This window comes from Ovis aries, chromosome 2 (assembly GCF_016772045.2).
Source record: "Ovis aries strain OAR_USU_Benz2616 breed Rambouillet chromosome 2, ARS-UI_Ramb_v3.0, whole genome shotgun sequence".
Classification (NCBI taxonomy): Eukaryota; Metazoa; Chordata; class Mammalia; order Artiodactyla; family Bovidae; genus Ovis; species Ovis aries.
Genome location: NC_056055.1, coordinates 180,690,649 through 180,717,980, shown reverse-complemented (window position 1 = coordinate 180,717,980; position 27,332 = coordinate 180,690,649). Strand labels below are relative to the sequence as shown.

Sequence of the window (27,332 nt, the reverse complement as noted above, 5' to 3'; positions counted from 1 at the left end):
GATTGGGTCATTTATTTTTCTGGAATTGAGCTGCATAAGTTGGATAAGAAAGCTGTGGTACATATACACAATGGAGTATTACTCAACCATTAAAAAGAATACATTTGAATCAGTTCTGATGAGATGGATGAAACTGGAGCCGATTATACAGAGTGAAGTAAGCCAGAAAGAAAAACACCAATACAGTATACTAATACATATATATGGAATTTAGAAAGATGGCAATGATGACCCTATATGCAAGACAGCAAAAAAGACACAGATGTGTATAGCGGACTTATGGACTCAGAGGGAGAGGGAGAGGGTGAGATGATTTGGGACAATCGCATTGAAACATGTATAATATGTAAGAATCGAATCGCCAGTCTATGTCTGATGCAGGATACAGCATGCTGGGGGCTGGTGCACGGGGATGACCCAGAGAGATGTTATGGGGAGGGAGGTGAGAGGGGGGTTCATGTTTGGGAACTCATGTACACCCGTGGTGGATTCATGTCAATGTATGGCAAAACCAATACAGAATTGTAAAGTAAAATAAAGTAAAAATAAAAAAAAAGTAGCACAACAAACCCCAAATTAAAGTAGCACGTTTTGTGATCTTTTTCTTCTGTACTCTTATCTTGGCAGTTTTTTTTTTACTAAATTTTAAGTAGTTAAAATTTTTTTCTCCCAACTTTATTGAGGCATGATTGGCAAATGCAAATTGTATATATTTAAGGTATACAAGTTGATGTTTACATATCATTTTAGTCACTCAGTCATGTCTAACCCTTTATGAGCCCATGGACTGCAGCATGCCAGGTTTCCCTGTCCATCACTAACTCCCAGAGCTTGCGCAAACTCATATGTATGAGTTGGTTTATATATGCATATATACTATGTATTAATCAATACAATCAAACTAATTAACATCCATTACCTCACAGTTAGGGCTTTCCTGGTAGCTGAGCTGGTAAAGAATCTGCTTGCAATGCAGGAGACTCCAGTTTGATTCCTGGGTTGGGAAGATCCACTGGAGAAGGGATAGGCTACCCACTCCAGTATTTTGGGGCTTTCCTTGTGACTCAGCTGGTTAAAAAAATCTACCTGCAATATGGGAGTCCTGGCTTTGATCCCTGGGTTGGGAAGATCCCCTGGAGAAGGGAATGGCTACCCACTCCAGTATTCTGACCTGGAGAATTCCATGGGGTTGCAAAGATTCAGATACAACTTTCCGTTTCACTTTTCACCTCACAGTTAACATTTCTCTTTTATTTTCTTTTGTGTCTTAGAGGATATCTAGAAAAACAATACAATAGTGTTAACTGTCATCACATCGCTGTATATTAGATTCTCAGACTGTATTCATCTTGCATAACTGAAACTTTGTATCCTTAATCTCTCCTCATCCTATAACCTGAGGAATCTCTCCCCAGGTCTGCTACTTACTAGCTATGGGAGTCTGGGATAGTTTCTAAGGTCTCTGGGTTTGGTTTCTTCAGTAGTGAAGCGGAGGTCATAAAAACTATTCAGAGCATCGTTGTGAGGATTAAAGTCAAACATTACAAACAACCAATTGCCTGGCACATACTCAACACCCAAGTAATAATTAGGTGCTGTGATTCTCACTATGGTACTTTCATAAAAGTAATGCCAAGCATATTGGTTGACTTGGCCAAGGCCATATTTTCTAGTGAAATGAATATCAATTCTCTGTAAATAAGAACAGAGACAGAACTTTTTACACGATTTAACATTCTTAGAGAACTTACATCCCAGGTGATGCTCACAGTGGCTCTAGGAGGAAGTAAAAGACAAATTATCTTCTCAGTCTTATGAGTAATGACTTGGCTGCTTAAAGAAGTCAAGTGACTTGCCTACCAGCTCAACCAGAGACAGATGTAAAGCTGCAATTGCTGGAGGCCTAACCTTTCCTTTGTCAAACATTCTGCCCTGACACATAGACAGGTTGCTTCTCCACCTCAATGGTTGGGAGGACCTCAGAGAGCAACATAGTCATCTAAAATCAATAGTCAGAAAAGATTATGCAGTACTTGGTGCTACAAGAGGTGCTACTCTCTTTTCTTATTAAGAGAGTTTATAATTTTTATAATATTTTGAACATAGTAGCATCTTTATGGAATTAAAACCCAAGGATGGCAATGTAAAAAGTATTTTGTCATGGGTTTATACCATGACTTTATGTTGATATGGAGAAAAAAAATTATGAAGTCTCAGAACTAAAGTTACACTCAGAGATCTTTTATAATTTTCTATCCATTATATGAATCCTACTAAGGCATCCTTATCATGTGATCACCCAACCTCTATGTAACATTAATAAGGAATGGAGAAATCATTACTATTTACTTAAACTAGCCTCATCAAAAGAAAAATTAAACAATTAGCAAAACTGTTAATGACAGAAAACCTAGTGAACATGCATACTCCTAGGAAAAAGGGGGAAACATATACACATACAACTAATTAATGTGTGTAATTTTTCACTTACAAATTGAATATCATCAGGGACCAGGTAGGTGCAAGCTACCTGCTTTCAGATGCTACTTGGAAGAACAAAGAAGTGACAGGTTAATGGTTTGAGTACACAACTCTGTAATGAATATTCAAGCTCATTAAAACCGGCACAAGTATTGACAGCACAAAGAAGTATGCGAAGATGTTATCAACTGAAAGTGCAAAGTGAGATCAGCTTTTAAATTATGTTTCAGAAACTCCATATGGCCAGTCAAAACAAAGAGAAAACAGTGTTATGTCATATACTGGAGGTTTCTAGTATGGAAACAAGAAGCAGAGGAATTTCTGTGAAAGCTGACACAGTTCCTTAGGGTTTTAGGCCAAAGTACCAACTGGTTTCCTAAACCAAAGAACTATTAAAACAGTGGTTTATACCATGACTTTATGTTGACATGGAGAAAAAAATTATGAAGTCTCAGAACTAAAGTTACACTCAGAGATCTTTTACAATTTTCTATCAATTATATGAATCCTACTAAGGCATCCTTATCACATGATCACACAACCTCTCTGTAACATTAATAAGGAATGGAGAAATCACTATTTTTTACTTAAACTAGCCTCATCAAAAGATGGAAGACTATGCTTGTTACATGTAACATATTGCAGTTGAGCAGACATCCATCCCCACAGGCTTTCATTTTTGTTAACTCTGAAATCTCCTAACAGGATTGCCTTTTGCATCCAACAATGGTTCTGATAGCACTTCCAATTTCTTATTTCCTGAGGTCTGACTTTTTTCAATCATATTGCAAGAATTCACACTCATATTTCTGGTTTAATCTCCTTGCCTTTATCCTTAAAGATAAATGTATCCGTTTCCCTGGTGGCTCAGTGATAAAGAATCTAACTGGAGATCTAACCCGTAGGAGACACATGTTGGATCCTTGATCTTGGAAGATCCCACATGCTGTGGAGCAAAATAAGTCCATGTGCTGTAACTATGACCCTGTGCTCTGGAGCCCAGAAGCTGCAACTAATGACCCCACGTGCCACAATTTCTGAAGCCCATGCACTCTAGAGCCCAAGGTCTACAACAAGAGAGGCCCACATACCACAATTGGAGAGTAGCTCTTGGTCTCCACAACTAGAGAAAAGCCTGTGCAGCAATGAAGACCCAGCACAGCCCAAAGTAAATAAATAAATATTTATTTTCAAAGTATGTTATATCATTCAGAATTAGCACAGTTCCAGAAACCATGGAATCAGCATGCAGATCATTTCAGATCATTATTCTATCAGCATTCCAGATCATTCCAGATCAGCATGCAATCCTTGCCTCTAGCACATCTCCAACAACTCTCCTTTTTTGCTTCATTTAGATTTATTCCTATCATTTTTCCAGTCTTTTGTATTTCACACTCATATTTGTATCCTTGGCTGAAGAATTACCATAGCATTTTGGTAATCATTCACAAATTGATCATAATTACTTAGAGGTTCATTACACTATTTTTTCACTTTTACGTATAATGGAAAAAGTTAAATTATAAAAACTGTATAATAAATGGCATGATCAGAATATCCCCTTCTCAGACCTTCTTCACTGCCCCTAATTTTCAGTGCTCATTTGAAACAAGACACAACTAATATTTTAACTCATAAATAAATGCACAGGTCATTAAGCTACTATCATTATATATGATTAAAATCTTGGCATCTTACAAGACAGCATAAATTGCATCATCAGATTAACTGGTATCATTTGGTAAGTCTGTTAGAAATTGATACGGAGTAGAATCAAGTTTTGAAAGTGATAACAGAATTTTAAAATTCATCTAACACTATTGCTAAAATAATAATAATAAAACTTCTACTTGAACTAGGTAACAGAAAGTTCAGAAGTATGCATTGTAGTCACATTGCCAATTACTTTAAGGCCAATTGCGCAACCACATACAAATTTGGGTAATCCCAAGTAAGAAAACTGGTGCCATCTCATTGATATCTAATTGACTGTGTTATTCAATCAAATCCACAGATCAAGAAGAACCTGAGGTCCAGCACAGCGATGGTGACGAGGTTTTCCCAACGGGAATATTCAGCTACTGAGCCAGGCTCCTGAATCCCAGTGTAATACTCTATTTTCTATCCACATTAAATTTTAAATTCCACATTAAATTCTGTACACATCTTATTTCAGAGTTCTTGTATAAATTGATTAGAGAAGTTTCACTTTTTCAACATTAAATAGTTTATGCTTAATCTTACATCTAAAAACTATTTTCTATATGTTATATCTTTTCTTAATATTTCTAAAACTTTAATTTGTTTATAGTTATTATGCTCATTGTTGCCTGAAATTAACAGTAGGATATATTACCTTAAAGGTTGAATCTGCCTCGTTTTAGCTGTGTGGACCTGATAAAGCCATATTTGCTTGAAACTTCAGTTTGCTGATTTATAAAATGAACATGCTGCTGCTGCTGCCAAGCGGCTTTAGTCGTGTCCGACTCTGTGCGACCCCACAGACGGCAGCCCACCAGGCTCTGCTGTCCCTGGAATTCTCCAGGCAAGAACACTGGAGTGGGTTGCCACTCCCTTCTCCAATGCATGAAAGTGAAAAGTGAAAGTGAAGTCGCTCAGTCATGTCCGACGCCTTGGGACTCCATGGACTGCAGCCTACTCGGCTCCTCCATCCATGGGATTTTTCAGGCAAGAGTACTGGAGTGGGGTGCCATTGCCTTCTCCGATAAAATGAACATATCTTCACTTAAATTAGAGAACTATAAACATCATGTATGATAAGTTAAAAATGCAAGCATGGTTACTAGCTTCTATTAGATAAATCTCCAAAAAACATATTATTGACATTAAAAATAAATTAACAAAATAATATATTATGAACTTTTTGCAGCCCTACAGGACTATATAAAAATAGTATTTAATTTTTACCAAAAACAAAAATAAAAGATAAATATTGAAAAGAAATAGAAGTAAAATGCTAGATATACTATTGTATGTGCCTCTTTGAGCACACATGAAACCAAACCACTGTGAACAGGATGGAGCATTTCAGTTGACTAAATGCTCATGCTTGAAATGAATTACTATAGAGAATCTTAGCCTTTTAATGTTAAACAAAATTATCTCAAGCAGTTCTTTTAACTAAAGACTTTCTGAAATGTACCTGTGTGTTTAATACTTGTTTATCCAATATAACATAGCAGAATAGTTGACTGTGTGTTACCCAAAGGTCTCAATGGCCCACCCCCTCTGACTATGTGACTAACATGATTAAGTAAAATTAGCCTTAGAAAGAAATGCACACTCCCCTGCCCCCTGCCATACACACAAGCACAAAACGTGACTCAGACAAAGCATGCTGAATTAAAACCTTAATGTGTAAATGTCACTATTTTACTTTTTTTGCAAGACTTTTTTTTTTTACAGTTACAATTGATGATACAAAAATGATTACACTTTTTCAAAATCACCTAAAAATTCTGGTCAAACTGTCAGATATGAGTCAAAGGAAATCTTCTCTTATTATTACTCATCTTTCTCTTAATATGTCTCTCCTTAAGCCAGATATGTGTTTTTGATAGTTTATAAACAGGATTTCTTTGGAGGGAATGATGCTGAAGCTGAAACTCCAGTACTTTGGCCACCTCATGCGAAGAGCTGACTCATTGGAAAAAACCCTAATGCTGGGAGGGATTGAGGGCAGGAGGAGAAGGGGACGACAGAGGATGAGATGGCTGGATGGCATCACTGACTCGATGGACGTGAGTCTGAGTGAACTCTGGGAGTTTGTGATGGACAGGGAGGCCTGGCGTGCTGCAATTCATGGGGTCGCAAAGAGTCGGACACGACTGAGTAACTGAACTGAACTGAACTGAACTGAAACAGTATTAAAAATTAGTTTAAAGAAAACACAGAAATAGTTCACTGAAGACGTTTTCTCTACAGTGATGTATTCTGCCCAACATTGAACATGGAAAACCTGGATTCTGGCCAGACTTAAGTGCTGATTTTGAATTGGAGAGAAGTGAAGAAAAAAACACAGTTTCTCAACTTATGTATAACACAAAATTAATGCCCACTCTGCCTCCAAACAATTTTTCATAGAAACACAAATATCTAAGGCATATTGAAACATCTCAGAAAAGTGGAAGAGTAAATATAAACAGGAATGTATCATAAACATATTAGGTGAAATTCTTATTCTAGTTCCAAGGAAAATGATATAGCTGGTAATGATCCGAGTAACTTCAAATTCTTCTATTTTAAAATCACAATCTAATAATATGATTCTGCTAAATTAGATCAAAGTATAACAGGTATAGTAAAATGATAGTATTGATATTTTAAGTATACACCAATCTGAGTTGATTGCCTTTTATCACCATTAATTTTAAAAACACACAGGCATAGGACACTACAGATAGTCTTACACACTATGCCAATTCCTATGACCCTGTCATAATACTTCCTTGTTGTTCCAGGGACATCCTCTTTCTTCTCTTGGGCTCATCTGACTTCTACACTAAGACTGAACTTCACCTTTTCCATAAAGATGACTCTAGTTATTATTAAATCAAATTGATCTCTTACAGTTCTTTTCCCACCGCCCCCTCCTTCAGTAATGACCCAGGAGTTTATCATCAAATTGTTGTCTGAGTATTTCAGGTATGGTATCTTCACCTAGTTTCTGAGTTCCCTGGGTACCATAATTATATTTTATTTCTTTTCAACATGTCAGTGGTTCATGTATATACTAGCCATAACTACTATCACATATAAGAGTAAACTGTATCAGTAAAGGAGAAGCAAAGAGAATAAGAGTTCAAAAACCAAAATGTGCTGGAGTGTGTCCTGTTTCATATTAGGCACAGAAGTGTGGAAAATGGAGATATGGTTTGGATTCTGGGGAAAAGAATGTTAACCAAACCTCATCATAGTCTGAACGGATGAACATTTCTGGCAGCTCTCCAATTATCTCTACTGTCTACTCCAATCACAGCTTTTTGATTATTAATTTTACTTTTTCACATTCTATATATCAGAAAAGATACTGTAAACAATAGGGAATGCATTCATAATTTCCCTGAGCAAAAAAACTGTTTATTCATTTTTATATCCTGTATCCAGAAGAATTTTTGTCTATTCTCAGTAAATATATCTTGAATAAATAAAAGGATAGATGGATAAATGAGGGAAAAATAAATGTCAATGTCAAAGTGTTTATTCATCTACATTTGTGTTGACAAACCCAGTTCCTGGGCCAAAAAGCCAAGACGAACCATGATTATGTGGAATGCACTGTAAGTACACAATCTGTTTTATTGCAAACCTTCTAAATGTCAACAGGTTCCACCTGGAATATACAGAACTGTGCAGGGCATGTAGTTTTGGAATTCAATAATGCTTGATGAATATAAGCTTAACTGTTTCTTACCACTCACACAGACTTTTTTGCTCCCTTTAAAAAATCAAAATATAATTTTCTACTATAAAAAGTAGAAGAGAAAAAAATGGCAACCCACTCCAGTACTCTTGCCTGGAAAATGCCATGGACGGAGGAGCCTAATAGTTTACTGTCCATGGGGTCACAAAGAGTCAGACACCGCAGAGCGACTTCACTTTCACTTTCACTATAAAAATTAGGTTGTAACATGAAAGTTTAGTTCTCAAAATCTAAAGTTCACTTTATATTTTCAACTCCCTTTAAATACTCTTAAGTAATCCATGTGTTATTAAAACATAGAAATTTTATTTTCCTAATATTTTCCCCCTGAAATATTAACACTGGATTTTATGGGTAAATCATTTAGTATAAATATTATCACTTTAACATAAGCTGGAATCTTTAAAATATTTCCTAAAAACACTAGATTTTAATTTCAAACAAAAGTATGAATACTTGCAGCTGGTATGTAAAATTACCACAGTTTGATTTTTATAGTAAATATTTTAATTTTATTTTTGATTTCTAATGTTTTTAATACAGATTAATTTAAATGTTCCTAAAAGCATATGGAGCATATAAATCCCATAGTAATAAAGAGAACATTTTTGGTAATCTGCATAAAAGTAAATATGCTTTAATGACATATTATCATGTACACTTTAATTTTGGCAGGAAGTGATCTACTCTTGATAGTAAGGTAAGATACTTTGACATCCTTACTTTAAAAAATACCTCGCATGATAAACTAATTAAATTATGTTTCAATAAAAATATAAATTACCCTCGAAAAGTCATAGTTACAAATTCAACTCTACTTTTTAAAAATATCAGTTTTGCTGATGGTTATTTAAAAAAAGAGAGAGAGCAAAATTAAAAATAAGTTAAAAGAGTTAAAATTTTGACTCAGGGCTGGGAGTCATAATGTGGTCAGAAGTGTAACTAGCTCCCTGCACACAAATAAATCCAACATTTTATGCAACACAATAAAATTGAACTGAGGGACAAAAATCCGTGCATGCTAAAACAGTGCCAAACAAGCAAATAAACAAATCTGATTATTTTGTCTGATTTCCCTATGAGTTCCCTTATTACTGTAAATATTACTGGTACTATTTCAGCAATTTGTTTTATTTTTCATGAAGATTACAACAATGGCTTTTTACTTTATATTAAAAATCTTGAATATAATTCATCAGCATAAGCCTGCTGGAGGTATTAAAGAATTATCAATTATCCAGAGCATCTCTAAAAGCTGTCATCAGGATCTCTACCATTTGAAGACTTATTAGGTTCCAGATTTTTGCTTTTCATATGTGTGTTCTTATTTTTTTGCATTTACCTTTTATCTTTGTGTTTTACTAACTGTAGCTTGTTTTCATTGTGCTCTTACCTATAGGAAATACTATCCCAAATATAGATAAAGAAACCAAGCTTTGAAAGGCTTTTTTAAAATAGCTGAATTTTTTTCATCTTCTTTTATCTGGTTAATCTCCTTTTAAGGACCTTTTCATATTTTCAATATGTCATACTTTGACACATCATTTTGAAGATAACAGGTTTGAGTATTATGTGGTAGATAAGTTCAGCTGGCTCCAACATTTAGTTCAATAAAATTACAATTATATCCAGAGCCTCACACATGATCACTCATCCCAGGTAGCCATTAAAAAAAAGAAAAAAAACACTGCGAAGTCTCATATATGGGATGGACACTGGCAAAGACAACTTCGTATAGATTAAAAAGAAAAAAATCTATGCACACCATAAGAAAGAGAACCAAAAAGAAACTTGTACTGATTGTGGATCAAATGGGCCCACCTTCATATATCAGGAAATGTATCTCACTGTGCTAACTGAACTATTTTGAATCCTAGTTGGATACCAGCGATGTGCTAATTGCTGGGTTGACTTTTACATCAATGTGATACAAGTCCTATTTCTCAGGGTTTATTGTCTCTTAGAACTGAACTGCTCTTAGAGTGACATTGCTAGACTGCACCCAGCTGGGATTTGTTGACTACTGGTCCACAATGGGGTAAGTTTAACTGAGGATAAGCATTTAGATGCTTTGGTAGCAATTTGACAGTGCTGCAAGATCCAAATGCACGATAAATGAACTAATTTATTAATACCTGAACGGAAGCTTGGTTTTCTCCCATGAAAAAGTTTCATGGGTCTCCCGACCTCCAGCATGAGTTATGGACTTAACCGTAGTCTTTTCACTATACTCCAGATGTACTTAAAATCCAAAATCTGTTTTTGATGGATAAATGTTTTATAAACTACAGAATAAATTTTGAAATTAGCTAGTGGTAAAGAGTTGAAGATAGAGTTTAAAAATATAGTATCACTTGATTCATTTTGTATAAAAATTTAAAGTGAATATCCCAAAATTGCTAAAATTGCTCTAAAATCTCTACTTCCATTGTCATAATCCTTATTTTAGAGACTGATTTCTTCTCACTAATAATGTTACTAAAAAAAAAAAAAAAAAAGAAAATAGAGATAGTCTAGATATACATCATCCCCTGAGATTACTGTTGTCAATCTAACTTAGATTAGTTAATAAGAAGGAAGGTAGTTCATTTCCTACATTAAAACCTCTGAATATTGTTGACACACTAGTTCCTGTTCAAAATCTGAGAATTGGCATGTAAAATGAATAATCACTATTTCTCTCACTATTTGTTTAATTCTGATTTAGGAATTATAAAAATTACCAATAACAATCCTCTCTATGAGTTGCCTGTATATCCTCTCTCAAACAAAGCAGGATATGAAAATTTTTTTTTGGAGCCCATTATTATTGTGGTACTTTTATATTTTTGCAATGTAATTTTTGAATGGTTGATTATAAGAAGATAAATTTGGAGACTGTATATGAAATGCCTATTTATCACTTTGTTTCCTAGTAATTCACTTTTTATTGTATTTTTTAAAAACATAGATTCATGCCAAATAGGAAATAAAAACAAATTATTAAATTTTAAGATAGTGGTCTTTCATAATAGTTTTAGAGGCACTGTCTTAGAGTAGGTTAAATATGTTATAATCAAGGCAGAAATTTCTATATGAGAGAATCAGCCTCTGGGGTTTACAGGAAGATGATGTCCCTTACTGCTGGCAGGAAAAGGAACTGTCACTGTCTTTCCACCTGGAAATCAGGTTTCAAGTGGGATAAAAATGTAGGCTGTCTGATTGGGGAAGGGATTCCAGGTAGAGAAAACTGTGTGGATAAAAGTACCAAGTCAAAAGAGCTTTTGAGACCTATGAAAAGTATCAAGTAGTTCAATATCTCTGAAACATAATGTACAGCAGAGGAGTAGGAAAGAGGCCAAGCTTGATTCTGCGAGGCCTGGAATACACTGAGAAGACTTCAAAATTTATTCAACTGGCAAAGGGGTCCTTTTGATTTTTTTGAGAAATAAGCTTACAATTTTTAGCTGAGCCTTACAAAGTTATATTTGCCAGGAGACTGCTGGAGGTCTAGAGACCCATGAAACTTCTTATTTATGAAGCAGTCTGTGATTAACATATACACATTTCTATATATAAAACAGGTAATCAACAATGACCTACTGTACACAGGGAACTCTAGTCAATATTCTGTAATAACCTATATAAGAAAAGAATCTGAAAAAGAATGGATATATATATATATATATATATATACATAACTAAATCTCTTTGCTGTACACTTAAGACAAACACAACTTTACTTGCAAATCAAAATTCACATGTAAAATAAAAACTGAATTAAAAATTTTAAAAATAAAAATAGTTATAAAATCACATAAATGTATACATTCATCAAATAAAATTTAGAAAAAAATGAGTAAGCAAAAAAGAAAAAATACAGGTCAAAATACAGCCATTTGTAAACATGCACTGGTATAGAGAAGAGACAGTGTGAACCATATACTATCCACTCTGTTTTAAAGACATCTTTGCTCACTTTTTATACCACATTGTTTTTAGTCACCAAGTCCTATCCTATTCTTTGTGACCCCATGGTCTGTAGCATGCCAAGATTCCCTGTCCCTCACCATCTCCTGGAGTTTGCCCAAGTTCATGTCCATTGCATTGGTGATGCCATCCAACCATCTCATCCTCTATTGCCCTCTTCTCTTTCTACCATACACATCAATAAATATGCTTATACATTTTTCTTTTAGTGACCACATAAGTTACCATTATATAGATACACCTGGGAAATGACATGATTGCAATATTCAACATGAAAGGATTAGTCACACTAACATCTGTAGCCATGAGGCTGTCAAGGAGGTAATTACTGTATGTGTTAAAAATTGGGAATGGTACCTCAGTGAAACAGTGAAAGAAGATAGGTTATATACTTTGAACATATTGATTAAAGCAGGCTCCAACTCTTACCAGCTGTGTTTTGGATACATTTTTTGCTTTAGCCTCAGTTTTCTGGAGTTCACCATTATAACTTACATGCTATCTATGAAATACATCCATAAAGATCCAGCACAAAGCCTAGCATAGAAGCCACTCAATATTAGATTTTTCTTTGATGATGGATTGATCCTCAAATGTATGTGGAAGATAGATGTCCAGGAGTCAAGGTGATATAACTAGGAAGAAGACACTATAAAAATGGAGATTTCAGATATCTGAGTAGGTATAGGGGAAGGCAGATGTTCTGCTAACCAGGAACATGAGCACCCATCCAAGGCTGCACTGACATTCACATATATATTAATGGTGAAGGACCATAATGAATGACATTACTGCACTTCAGCCTACACATATCAGGGTCATCTATACATAAGCCTTCAGTCTCCTTCACTAGCAATGTATTAAACACTCATATAGTGACCCCTAACAATTAACTAAAGTTTCCAAATGAGCATATGTTATACTCCTTCAATCCACTTATATACTTTGGAATCCTGGTGAAACATTATTAGCAAAAAGAAGCTCACATTTTATATCTAGACATAATCTGTGACAATGAAGCCAGGGTTACACATTGTACTCATAGTTTCCATTGTATTTTCTGGCTTTGTGAGGAATACATAAATAGGCCAAGTATCTAGTGATTGCCAGAAAGGTGATCTGGATTGCATAAGAGGAACAAATGAAGACAAATCTATTCCCCTGCTCGAAACGCAACCAAGCACACACAATCTACTGACAGTGAATCAATTCCTTCAGTAGGATTTATGAAGACGGCATGCCTCTAAGAGCTTAGATTTTGTTTAATCCTGTTTAAAGCGTTGTTTTATGTCAAATTCTTTTATAAGTATTATTGATTTTAGGTTTTACTTAGACTACAATAATAACATTGCAGCTTTATCCAAGGATATAGTCTCAAAATCAGGTTTACCAATGATTGGTAAAGAAATTATGAAAACATGATTAAAATGACTTACTCCAAATAATATTATTGTGATATCTTGCAAAGCATTAGAGTAGAATGTGTGTCCTAGATATTGAAATATGGCCTAATTTAGCACGCAGTTTATTGCTTGAACATCCCTCCAGTCCTTTGGTACTTCGATACCGAACTGCAGGTACACACAGGTGTAAATGACTTTTTAAATAGCCCAATCTAACCTGAGAAGGGAGATGAGATACATGATTTTTCTTGCTTTCTAAAGTAAAAGACTACACAAATTTCTAACAGTTTGATCAAAATCATGGTGAAGAAAATAGAATATTCAGCATTTCAAATTTAATGACTCACATTTTTTTTTGGTCATCTCCTTCAATAGAAAATACTGGCTAGCAAGTAAAAAGATGACTTGCAAAATTACATTAGCACATCAGGAGAACAGTTTGTGAGAGATCCCCTTATTAGAACAATACTAGAAAATTATATCCCTTCTTAAAATGTAATAGTACTCATCTGAAATAAGTCATACAGTTTAGTAAATCTGAAATTATCATAAAGCAAAGGCAGCGATATGGCAAGTTTATGAAGAATTCAGAATCAAAATACACAAAAATAGATTAATAAAATTGCTATCATGTTTTCTCTATTTGTAATATCATCAGCATGATAATATTTATCTTGCAACCAATTTCAACTGAAATGAGTTTATAGAAAAATAAAACTGAAATTCAATTAAATGCTTTCATTTATTTATATAAAGAAAAAAAAATCACCTTAAGTATTTGCTGATCTCCAAAAACTGTATCTGTGATAGGTAAACAAGTATGATTTGGCCCCTGCCCTAGTGAATTAAATTATTTTTATAGTTTTCATAAATTAACACAATTTGCAAACATAAATGTACCTAATTAGGATATTAGAGAGGAAAGGATGGACTGTGAGACAGTACTTATTAGATAAAAAGGCAAAGCTCTGTGCTTTGAAATAATCTACTGTAGGCCTTGAAAATAAAGCAAAAACATATACATATCATGTCTAAATAAAGTGAAGGGCAAAGATTAACAGCTATCAAGCCACAGTGATGGGCTTCCCAGTTGTCCTAGTGGTAGAGAATCCACCTGCCAATGCAAGAGACACAGGACATGGGCTTCATCCCTGGGTCATGAAGATCCCCCTGAAGAAGAAATGACAACCCACTCCAAGATTCTTGTCTGTGAAATCCCGTGGACAGGAGCCTGGAAGGGCTGCCACCCATGGAGTCACAAAAGAGGCCTGCTTAACATAGAGACTACACAACACACCAAGAGCCACAGTGGTTAGCATGGGTAGGCAAACTGTAAAACTCAAGGAACGGAAACGTGGCTTCCTTCTTTCTTTTCTAAAAGACAGTCTTCAGTTCTTTATTTATTTTTGGCTGTATCATGCTGCATGTGAGATCTTAGTTCCCCAACCAGGGACAGAGCCTCTGCAAACTTCAGTGGAAACGTGGAGTCATTACCACTGGACCACCAGGGAATCCCCCGACTTACTTTTCACCAACACATTTCTTATGACTGGATTACACAGTAATTCCCCCCACAAACTCCCATAAAGACAAACTGAAGTCCCTGGAGCCACTAAGTGATGTGAGTTAATTAATTAATATAAAACCTAAATGCCTTTTAAAATTAAAAGCTTCTGCACAACAAAGGAAAATATAAGCAAGGTGAAAAGACAGCCTTCTGAATGGGAGAAAATAATAGCAAATGAAGCAACTGACAAACAACTAATCTCAAAAATATACAAGCAACTTCTGCAGCTCAACTCCAGAAAATAAACGACCCAATCAAAAATGGGCCAAAGAACTAAATAGACATTTCTCCAAAGAAGACATAACAAACACATGAAAAGATGCTCAACATCACTCATTATTAGAGAAATGCAAATCAAAACCACAATGAGGTACCACTTCACACCAGTCAGAATGGCTGCGATCCAAAATCTGCAAGCAATAAATGCTGGCGAGGGTGTGGAGAAAGGGAACCTCCTACACTGTTGGTGGGAATGCAAACTAGTACAGCCACTATGGAAAACAGTGTGGAGATTCCTTAAAAATTGCAAATAGAACTACCTTATGACCCAGCAATCCCACTTACACAGTTGAAAGAGACACATGTACCCCAATGTTCATCGCAGCACTGTTTATAATAGCCAGGACATGGAAAGCTGTGGTACATATACACAATGGAGTATTACTCAGCCGTTAAAAGAATTCATTTGAATCAGTTCTGATGAGATGGATAAAACTGGAGCCGATTATACAGAGTGAAGTAAGCCAGAAAGAAAAACACCAATACAGTGCATGGGGATGATTTGGGAGAATGACATTCTAACATGTATACTATCATGTGAATTGAATCGCCAGTCTATGTCTGACGCAGGATGCAGCATGCTTGGGGCTGGTGCATGGGGATGACCCAGAAAGATAACAATGCAATTAAAAAAATAACCTAAAATAACAAAATAAGGAATAACCTAAATAAAGCTGAGGCGGTTTCTTAGCCAAGCCAGAAAAAGGCAAAATGCAATATGTTCCCATGCTCTTTCTGTCATTTCAGCTTTGTTAGAGTCTCCTTAGTTTGTGGCATTTAAACTTAAAAAAGAAAACCTACAGAGAAAAGAAAATTAACTTGATTGTCAAATTTGAAGCACTTACATATAGGCTCCCCATATCTATACTTCTACACCAATGAGAATTACCTAGAGAAATTCTAGAGATATAATATGTATTTGAAGTCACATAATTAATGCTTATGAGGGAAAAGCAGATACAGAACAGTCAATCTAATGTTTAGGGGATGATTTTATTGAAGACTTAAGAAAAGGTTTCTATTCATAAGAGCCAAAGTATACATTTCTGATTAAATGGTATATAAAATCACTGAAGAATAATGTCAATTAAAATATTAATACAAATCTTATTATTTAACTTTCACCATACAGAATATGAAATAAACATAATATATAATAACATACATACATACCATTGATCCACCGAGCTTCTGGATCATGAAGCACAAAGTCTTTCCTGAAGAGGTCTTCTAAAGACAATCTGGTTTCTGATGAATTTGTGAGTTCATCTAAAATAAAATAAATTTTAGGTTAGGCACTTATCTCATGTTACTTTTAAAAACTAATGAATTATAATATTTGGACTATTTTGCTTCAAAAACATGTTAATAAGGTAACAATATAAAATGGCAATGCTAATGTTCTTTGGCTTTAGAAGTTTGTTCCATGACTTTATGTTGTGATATATAATACGAAAACAGTGAATTGGGCCCCAAAGGATACATTTTTCACTGTTTAACCATAATCCAGCCCACTATTTTCCAAAATAACTTCAACATATTCTCTCTAATGATAAATTTACAGTTTTGTTGTAAATATCAAAGATGAAGAGGTAAATGTTATAAACAAATATGATAAATAAATCTTCCCAAATTGAAAGGAAGTTCACCAAATAAACAGAACAAATGCCAAAATTCAACAGATAATTGCCATCCAACAAATACTGAGTCTAGGAGTCAAATGCAAAAATTGCAAAAGTAATACAATGCCAGAATATGAAAAGTATGCATTCATATTAGTCCCTGACACAGAAACTAGGTGTACTTCCTTTTTAAATTCCAAAATCTAAGACACAATTTAAGCACCAACATTAAACACAGCAAGCAAGTTTTTAGATGAAAAAGTCTATAAACAAGTTAGGGATATTTTATTTTCTTTGTAAAACAATTGTTTATTTACTGTATAAAACCATCTTTGTGACCTTTCAGCTGTGACCTTAACTCTTATTGAAAATAAAGTATCAACAATATATGCTAACAACATTAGATATTGTTTTTTAAAGGCTCAGTACTTATTGCAGCAAGGTTTTGCTTCTTCCAGTAGAAAAGCTGGGGCAAAGAATCAATAACTTTAAGTGGCAATTTCCTTCAACATGTGTCAAGCATGTATTTAACCCACAAAATAATTGCTCAGAAACAACTGAAAAATAGATAACAAGTGGAACTAGTGAGAATCATGTGATCCAAGCCTAGCACAAAATTATCTACAAAACAAAATGCTCCACTTGACAGTCTTATATGACAAAATTTAAAATTACCTTATTCATTCAACAAATATTAGGGCTCTTAATTTTCAAGGTGTTAAGTGAAGTAATGTAAGGTGAAGGAGACATATCTATTCCATGTCCCAAAGGCTTCACACAAAGCAAGAAAGAATATGATAGATGTCAGAATGAGGATATGGAGTACTGTATAAACAGAAAGAAAGGAAGAAAAATACCTTGCAAAAACAATCAGAAAAGACTTCAGTGAAAAACAAAATGAACAACTATCAACTATTGCTGGTGGGAATGACAAATGGTACAGATACCATGGAAGACAGTTTGGTGGTTTCTTATAAAACTAAACATATAATCTAACAATTGTGTTCTATGGTATTTACCCAAATGAGTTGAAAACTTACCGCCACACAAAAATCTGCACATGGAGGTTGATGGTAGCTTTATTCATAATTGCTAAAACTTGGAAGCAACCAAGATGTCCTTCAGTAGGTGAACAGATAAACTGTGGTCCAGATGTTGTGATACGCAGTGATTAAAAGAAATGAGCTATCAATCATGAAAATCATGGAAGAATCTTAAATTATTAAGTGAAAGAGGCCAATCTGAAGTCTGCATACTGTATGATTCCAACTACTTAACACACTGAAAAATGTAAACACTGAAGACTCTAAAAATATCACAGAAAACTAACCAAACTGATCACATGGATCACATCCTTGTCTAACTCAATGAAACTATGAGCCATAACATGTAGGGCCACCCAAGACAGGTCATGGTGGAGAGTTCTGACAAAACATGGTCCACTAGAGAAGGGAATGGCAAAGGCAAACTACTTCAGCATTCTTGTCTTGAGAATACCATAAACAGTATGAAAAGTTATAATGCCGGATACATGTAATTATACATTTGTCCAAATTCATAGAATGTACAAAAGCAAGAGTGAACCCTAAAGTAAAATATGGACTTTGGCTGATAATGATACATCAACATAAGTCCATCAATTGTAGCAAACATATCTTGGGTGGGATAATAACAATGCAGAAGGTTTTACCCAGGTGAAGGTAAAAGGGAAATTTCTATACCTTCTGTTCAATTTTTCCGTGAACATAAAATTTCTCTTGAAAATAAAATGTATTCATTTTTATGTTAAATGACCTGGGCCTTTCAGGTTTCATTTCTGGATCTTTCCTTTGTGGAACTTTCCTGTAGCTCATATGATAAAGAATCTGCCTGCAATGCATGAGACCTGGGTTTGATCCCTGGGTCAGGAAAAATCCTCTGGAGAAGGGAATGGCAATCCACTCCAGTATTCTTGCCTGGAGGATACCATGGACAAAGGAGCCTGGCAGGGTACAGTTTGTGAGGTCACAAAGAGTTAGACATGACTAAGTGACTAACACTACTTCCAGGTTTCAAAATACAGAGAAAGGTAATGCCATGGACAAATGAAGGAATGAGAACATTTTAGCGAAAATGATGAGTGCTTTTTGTTTGACAAAGAAAAAGAGCCATGATTCTATAATTAATTTTCTGTCATAGGAGTTTGGGATTTTAACAAAATGAGCTAATTTTATTAGGATTTCAGAAAATATATTTATTCAATGAGATATCTCAATAAGACCAATTTTGTTATAGATAAGTTTCACAATGTAAAGTTTCCTGAGATTATATAAAAGCACCATAATTTGTCCAATCCAATCCTTTCAATTTTTACATGATTATATTTCATCATCTCTATTTGATAGGCATTTATTTTGCTGATCCAAGGAAATTTATACAGCTAAGAGTGGAAGGTAGGATCTAACTTTCAATGGGAGGGTAGATTATTCTAACACAGTTATTAAAAATGATCCTTATCAACTGAATTGAAAAATTAACTATAATTTTATTCTTAGGTAAATTCCACATATTTTATTTATTGCATCTTTTAGGAAGATATAAAACAAACAAACAAAAAACATCTTTAAAGCAATTACACCACACCATATAATTTTTATTTTCAAGTATTAATAGTTTTTCAAATACTATTTCTCAAACATGCATTCTTTCATATGAGCTTGAATCATATTAAAACCCACCAAAATAGAAATCTTACTAAAATAGCAAAACATATATACAGCGAATTGAAAAACTCTAAACATTTTGTAATATAAAGGTTCTTCTTTCAGAACTACTTAGTTCACTCATATACACTAATTGTTTCATTTTCTACTTTTCATATAGATCCTTTACATTCCTATTGTATTTACTAGTAAGTATATATGTTTCATGTGGGGTTTCCCTGATAGCTCAGTTGGTAAAGAATCTGCCTGCAATGCAGGAGACCCTGGTTGGATTCCTGGGTCAGGAAGATCTGCTGAAAAGGGACAGGCTACCCACTCCAGTATTCTTGGGTTTCCCTGTGGCTCAGCTGGTAAAGAATCCATCTGTAATGCAGGAGACCTGGGTTCAATTCATGGGTTGGGAAGATCTCCTGGAGAAGGGAAAGGCTACCCACTTCAATGTTCTGGCCTGGAGAATTCCATGGACTGTACAGTCTATGGGGTCACAAAGAGTCGGACAGGACTGAGCAACATTCTCTCACATATATGTTTTGTTACTATGAACACACTATTTCCCATTCTTAATCTAAAAAACTTTATATACACACAGAGTTAATCATTACATTATTTACCATATCACATTCACTTAAAAATGCCAATGGAAATGAAATCCTTTTTTTTTCTACTTATTTAAGTATATCACCTGGAAATAAATGTTCCTTTTCATAAAGTTTAAATTTATACATATATGTATGTACATATATTTACATACACATGGGTTTCCTTAGTGGCTCAGATGGTAAAAGAATCTGCCTGCAATGCCAGAGACCTGGGTTCAATCCCTGGGTCGGAAAGGTTCCTTGGAGGAGGGCTTGGCAACCCATTCCAGTGTTACTACCTGGAGAATCCCCATGGACAGAGGAGCCTGGTGAGCTACAGCCCACAGGGTGCAGAGTCAGACATGACTGAGTGACTAAGCACAGCACATACATACACACAGCACATACATATATAGGGGCTTCCCTGGTGGCTCAGATGGTAAAGAACCTGTAATGCAGGAGACCGGGGTTCAATTCTTGTTTCGGGAAGAGCCTTTGGAGAGAATGGCTACCCAGTCTCGTATTCCTACCTGGAGTATCCCGTGGACAGAGGAATCTGGCAAGCTATAGTCCATGGGGGTGTCAAAGAGCTGGACAGAGTGACTAACACTTTCCACTTTCACATACATATACATATGTTTATATATATATACATACACTTATATGTAAAATATATACACACAGGCATATACAAAAGATATATAAAATTTTCAGATATTACAGATCACATGCAGTTGTAAGAAATACAAAAAGACAGATCCTTTATACCCTTCATCCAGTTTCCATCAATCACATATATCTGCATAATCAATAGCACAAAAAGAAAAGTGATATCCTCCATCAACTTTATTCAGATTTCACCAGTTTTGCATGTATTCCTTTGTGTACATGTGTGTATATGTGGCTGTATTTATTTCTATGTAGTTGTATCAAATATGATGAGCATCAGTAAAGACAAAGAACAGTTCTGTCACCAGGATCTCCTGTGTTGTCCTTTTGTCACATAGCCTCTCTCTGAAACCTTTGGCAACCACTAATCTACTTTTTCATCTCTATAATTTTGCAATTTCAAGGGTGTTGTGGAAACATGCATTATGTAAAATTTTGAGATTGGCCTTTTTCACTCAGCATAATTGTTTTGAAATCCACTTTAGTCATTGAGTGTATCAGAACTCCATTTCTTTTTGCTGTTTACTGATATTCCAAGGTATGAATGTACCAGTTTGTTGAACTGTTCATCTGTTGAAGGAAATCTGGGTTATCATTTGTAGTCTGGGGCTACTATCAATAAAGTTGCTATGAACACTATTTATAGGTTTTTATGTGAACATAAATGTTCCTTTCCTTGGGATAAATGCCAAAATATGCAATTGTTGGGTCATATGGTACATATTTTTTTGTAAGAAAAAAAAAATCTAGTTTTTCTGCATTCCTGCAAGGATTTTTTTTTAATAAGCTATTCTGACATGCGTATAATGAATGCCATTGTGGTTTTAACTTGCATTACTCTGACAGCTAATGAACATCTTTTAATGTGCTTATTTGTGATATTTATATCCTCTTCAGTGAAACGTCTGGTAATGTCATTTGCCCATTTTCTAATTGGATTGTTTTGTTTGTGGGATTGGTTAACTGTTGAGTTTAGAGAGTATTTATATTCTGATACAAATCATTTGTTGATATGTCAACTCAAATTTCCTCAAACTCTCTCGCTTCTTTTCCTCCTCTTAAAAGGGACTTTTGCAGAGGAAAACATTTTTTGTTTTTTCAGTTTTGATGAAGTCTAGTTTATCATTTTATAAATCACACTTTTGCTGGCAATACTTAGAATGTTTCAAGTAACATTGAAGATTTTATTTTATCCTGAAAGATTCATAGTTTTATATTCTACATATAACTCCCTGAATGATCTTGAGATATATTTTGTCTATCATATGAGGAATAATTAGAGATTCATACTTTATTTTTTTTGGCATATTGCATGACAACTAACTGTTCCAGCACCATTGATTAAAAGATGTTTATTTCATTTTAGTGAATCATATTATTAGCTTCATTGTCAAAGCAATGTTGAATAATAATGATAAAAATAACAATCTTGTTGTTTTCTTCTATTATGGCAGCATCTTTAATATTTCATTATTTAATATATTTTCTAGGTTATTGGAAATGAATCTCTATCATTCTTAAGTAATTTGTTTTTATTTCTATGACATTTAGAGTTTTTATTTGAAATTATGTTATGATACACTTACAGCCTATTATGTAAAAATATTTTCCTTTAATGTGTTGATATAAAAATTGTTTAAAAGAAATTTCCTTATTCCAACCACCATTATTTCTGTAACAAAATCCAACTGCTCGTGGAAAATTATTATTACTTCTATATTGCTAGATTAATGTTAAATATTTATTTAAATGTTTATATTTTTTAATGAATTAAACAAATGATTTTTTTTATTTTTACTGTACTGATCATTAAACACTTCAATATTTTATTAAGGATTTTGAACTTCATTTATTTTGGTAATCTGAAATAGTTTAATAATTTTAATAGTAAGGATATTTTAACTCCAATTGCCTCTGGAACTTATTATAAAATCAATTTATCAAAGTAATTCAAATTATTGTAATGAAATCTAAAATTTAAACAATACTCAAATATAACTTAAGGATTAATTTATTTGTCTTCATTCATTACTGAGTGAGCTCTGTACTTCATTTATTTTCTGTTTTTTCTATTCTTGGCTCATTTCTTTAAATTTTTCCTTAGCTGTGAGGCACTATCACTGAGGTCTCTTGAATTTTTCAGTCCTAGAATAGAGACTTCTTCCTTCAACACATAATGAATAATTAAGCTTCTGTTTTAATAAGCTTGGAGCCTGGCTTTTATCTCCTATCTCCTTTCATCTCCACATCTCATCATAGTCTTTTGGGGTCTCCATCCTTTGTAATCTATCAACTCTCTTCCAGATGCTCCCTCAAGTCTTATTGGATATTAGTAACCTCACCTGAGAAGAAACTTAAGCTCTGCAAAGTTAAAGATTTTGACAAAGGTCACGTGGTCAGTAAGAGGCAGGACTGAAATTGGGGCCTACATCTCTTTGACTTACTAAGCTACAATGACTCACAAAATAAGTTTTATTTCTTCATTATCTTTGTGTGAGTGCCTGCTAAGTTGCTTCAATCTTGTCTGACTCTTTGCGACCCTACTGGACTCTAGCCTGACAGGCTCCTCTGTCCATGGGATTCTACAATCAAGAATACTGGAGTGGGTTACCATGCTCTCTTCCAGGGGATCTTCCCTACCCAGAGATCAAACAAGCATCTCTTATGCCTCTTGCATTGGCAAGCAGGTTCTTTACCACTAGCACCACCTGGGAGGCCCCTTATTCACTTTAATATTGTGTCAATTAAGTTTTTTAAATATACAATTTTATAGAGATAACTTTGAGAATATCCTTACTTCTTTATAGCTAAAAGAACCTTTCTCCTAATTGAAATTCAACTGCTCTGTGTACCTCTCCAGACCTTATTAGCATCCTATTCTGTTCCAGCCTGCTCATGAAAGTGCCCATCTATTTTCGCACATAGAGCAGTGTCAGAGCATTCACAAAAAAGTGGAGCTTTTGTTTGTTTCCTTTAGGGAACTGTCCATAATATATCAGCTTGAAACTCCACGTTTACCCTCAGCTCACTGTTGCATGATATTTAGTACTAATATTAGTAGCATCACCTATTACATCTCATCAGCAAACAGGTATAAGTCAATTGCAACTTGATTACTAAGATAATTTATGTTAGAATCAACTTGAGAAACCTATTTGATACATTTTATTAATGTTATCCCTATTTTAACTACACTGTTGCACTCAAACAGAGAAGCCTGGCTTGCATTCATTCCATGGCTCACACTCATTGCAATCACTCACATTAGACACTGAGAGGGTAGCTTAGAAGGAAATTGGTATTAGACTGTAAATAATTTTAAGAGATGATCCCTCGTGCACAACTCCTTTCTTAGAAATCCTCAGAGGAAGAAATTATGATATCAGTATCTGTTTCCTAATATCAAAAAATATATATCAATTAAATTTAATATTCACCTCATAGACCTTGGGGTTTCCCTCATAGCTCAGTTGGTAAAAGAATCAGCCTACAATGCAGGAGACCCCAGTTCGATTCCTGGGTTGAGAAGATCCCCTGGAGAAGGGAAAGGCTACCCACTCCAGTATTCTTGGGCTTCCCTTGTGGCTCAGCTGGTAAAGAATCTGCCTACAATGCGGGAGACCTGGGTTTGAGCCCTGGGTTGGGAAGATCCCTTGGAGAAGAGAAAGGCTACCCACTCCAGCATTCTGGCCTGGAGAATTCCATGGACTAACCCATAGGGTTGCAAAGAGTCAGACACGACTGAGCAACTTTCACTTCTCTTCATAGACCTAATCCTCCATTAGTAAGGTAGTAGGTAACATATCTTATCTCTAGTTATTTTGTAACTAAATACACTTCTGCAATGTGTGTGTATATATATATGAGTGTGGGTGCATATTAAAAGTCTTAAAATCTAATATATGTTGATAGTTGCAATTAAAATGTTAAATATTTGCTGACCAAATATTAATAGAATCCTATGATTATGATTATAATTATGAATAGGAGCACAAAGATCCAAAGAGATGCACAATATAACAATGGTCACAAGTATTTAACTAACTGGAAACAGTAATTACTTGTTAAATTGTTACAAGATATAGAATCTTAACTAAAACATTAATCTTTGGCAACAGAATAGGAAACAGAATTGACATTAAATAATTCACTCCATGTTCTTTTCTTTGTACCAGTCTGTCATTTATGATCATAGACTTCTATTGGCATTTCTGTGCTTTCTTCCAAAAATCCAATCTTGTTTTTAAATGGCTTTTTGAAATAAGTTAACTGTATAATCTTAGAAGAGAAAAGAAAGCTCTTCAGTACCAAGCTGAAGAAAAACTAATTTGTGACTTTCAGTATGTGTTTTCTCTACTGAAATTGTGTTAATTTTAATAGGTTTTCCCTTGATATTAGCGGTTCAAAAATATTTCTTTTAATAAATCTTAAATTTGAAATAACATCATATTAAGACAGTAATAAAAAGAAAAGTCTAATCAGGTACTTATTCAGAATTCCTCTTTCTGCTCATGGCATTCTCTATTTTCTCTGGATGTCCAGTACACCACCACTTTTATTTCCCAATTCTACCTTTAAGTCTCTTTTTATTCTTAAAGCTTATTATCATATTCCAACTTTAACATCACTAGAGCGTCTTCTAGTGCATTTCCATTTTAAACATTATTGATTGTTTAAAGTTCATGGAAAAGGTAACACTCCCTTCCTTATATAACTAGTTGAAAATACTGAATGCAAATGATAGCAGTCACACCAAATTCCATATGTTTTCAAAATATTTGCTAATTGTGAATATCCTAGTCAGCCTTAAAAGTTTTATTTTACTATTTAACAACTAAAGCACTAATTCCCCTTTGATATTCCATCATTTTCCTATTCTGTTCTTTCACTAGGATGCTTAACTGTGACTCAGAATACTAAAAATTGTCAAAATATATGTTATTTGAGATCCTGAAATATATATTTCAAATTCTTTTTAATATTTACTAATTTATTACCAAGAAAATGAACAAAGGGTTATCATTTCTAGTTCAGTTCAGTCACTCAGTCGTGTCCGACTCTTTGCGACCCCATGAATAGCAGCACCCCAGGCCTCCCAGTTCATCATCAACTCCCAGAGTTCACTCAAACTCAAGTCCATTGAGTCGATGATGCCATCCAGCCATCTCATGCTCTGTTGTCCCCTTCTCCTCCTGCCCCAATACCTCCCAGCATCAGAGTATTTCCAATGAGTCAGCTCTTCACATTAGGTGGCCAAAGTATTGGAGTTTCAGCTTTAGCATCATTCCTTCCAAAGAAATCCCAGGGTTGATCTCCTTTAGAATGGACTGGTTGGATCTCCTTACAGTCCAAGGGACTCTCAAGAGTCTTCTCCAACACCACAGTTCAAAAGCATCAATTTTTTGGCACTCAGCTTTCTTTATTGTCAAACTCTCACATTCATACATGACCACTGGAAAAACCATAGCCTTGACTAGACGGACCTTTGTTGGCAAAGTAATGTCTCTGTTTCTGAATATGCTATCTAGGTTGGTCATAACTTTCCTTCCAAGGTGTAAGAATCTTTTAATTTCATGGCTGCAATCACCATCTGCAGTGACTTTGGAGCTGCAAAAAATAAAGTCTGACACTGTTTCCACTGTTTCCCCATCTATTTCCCATGAAGTGATGGGACCAGATGCCATGATCTTCATTTTCTGAATGTTGAGCTTTAAGCCAAATTTTTCACTCTCCTCTTTCACTTTCATGAAGAGGCTCTTTAGTTCCTCTTCGCTTTCTGCCATAAGGATGGTGTCATCTGTATATCTGAGGTTATTGATATTTCTCCTGGCAATCCTGATTCTAGCTTGTGCTTCCTCCAGCCCAGCATTTCTCATGATGTACTCTGCACATATAAGTTAAATAAGCAGGGTGACATTATACAGCCTTGACATAGTCCTTTTCCTATTTGGAACAAGTCTGTTGTTTCATGTCCAGTTCTAACTGTTGCTTCCTGACCTGCATACAGGTTTCTCAAGAGGCATGTCAGGTGGTCTGGTATTCCCATCTCTTTTAGAATTTTCCACAGTTTATTATGATCCACACAATCAAAGGCTTTGGCATAGTCAATAAGGCAGAAATAGATGTTTTTCTGGAACTCTCTTGCTTTTTCCATGATCCAGTGGCTGTTGGCAATTTGATCTCTGGTTCCTCTGCCTTTTCTAAAACCAGCTTGAACATCTGGAAGTTCATGATTCACATATTGCTGAAGCCTGGCTTTTAGAATTTTGAGCATTACTTTACTAGCATGTGAGATGAGTGCAATTGCGCGGTAGTTTGAACATTCTTTGGCATTGCCTTTCTTTGGGATTGGAATGAAAACTGACCTTTTCCAGTCCTGTGGCCACTGCTGACGTTTCCAAATTTGCTGGCATATTGAGTTCAGCACTTTCACAGCATCATCTTTAGCTATATATACCATTTAGAATGTAAATTTGAGGAATAAAAGTATGTACCATTGAAACAGAAGAAAATTACAAGATATGTTCTGGTACAAGCTGCATCTCCTTTGTTTTTTTATTACTAAATGAAGAGGTATATGGAAATCATTAGGCAAGGTAATCAGCTCATTTAATGT

At 34.8% G+C, this 27,332-nt stretch overlaps 1 protein-coding gene across 2 annotated transcripts in view; it reads right to left on the bottom strand.

Annotated features, from left to right (window-relative positions):
- The window catches only part of DPP10 (dipeptidyl peptidase like 10), a 770,042-nt gene that overhangs the window by 524,833 nt on the left and 217,877 nt on the right, over window positions 1-27,332 (bottom strand). For both annotated transcript variants that reach the window (XM_042243952.2, XM_042243953.2), the window contains exon 3: window positions 16,319-16,414. In XM_042243952.2, the coding sequence (XP_042099886.1) occupies window positions 16,319-16,414 (96 nt within the window). The remainder of the gene's footprint in view (window positions 1-16,318; window positions 16,415-27,332) is intronic.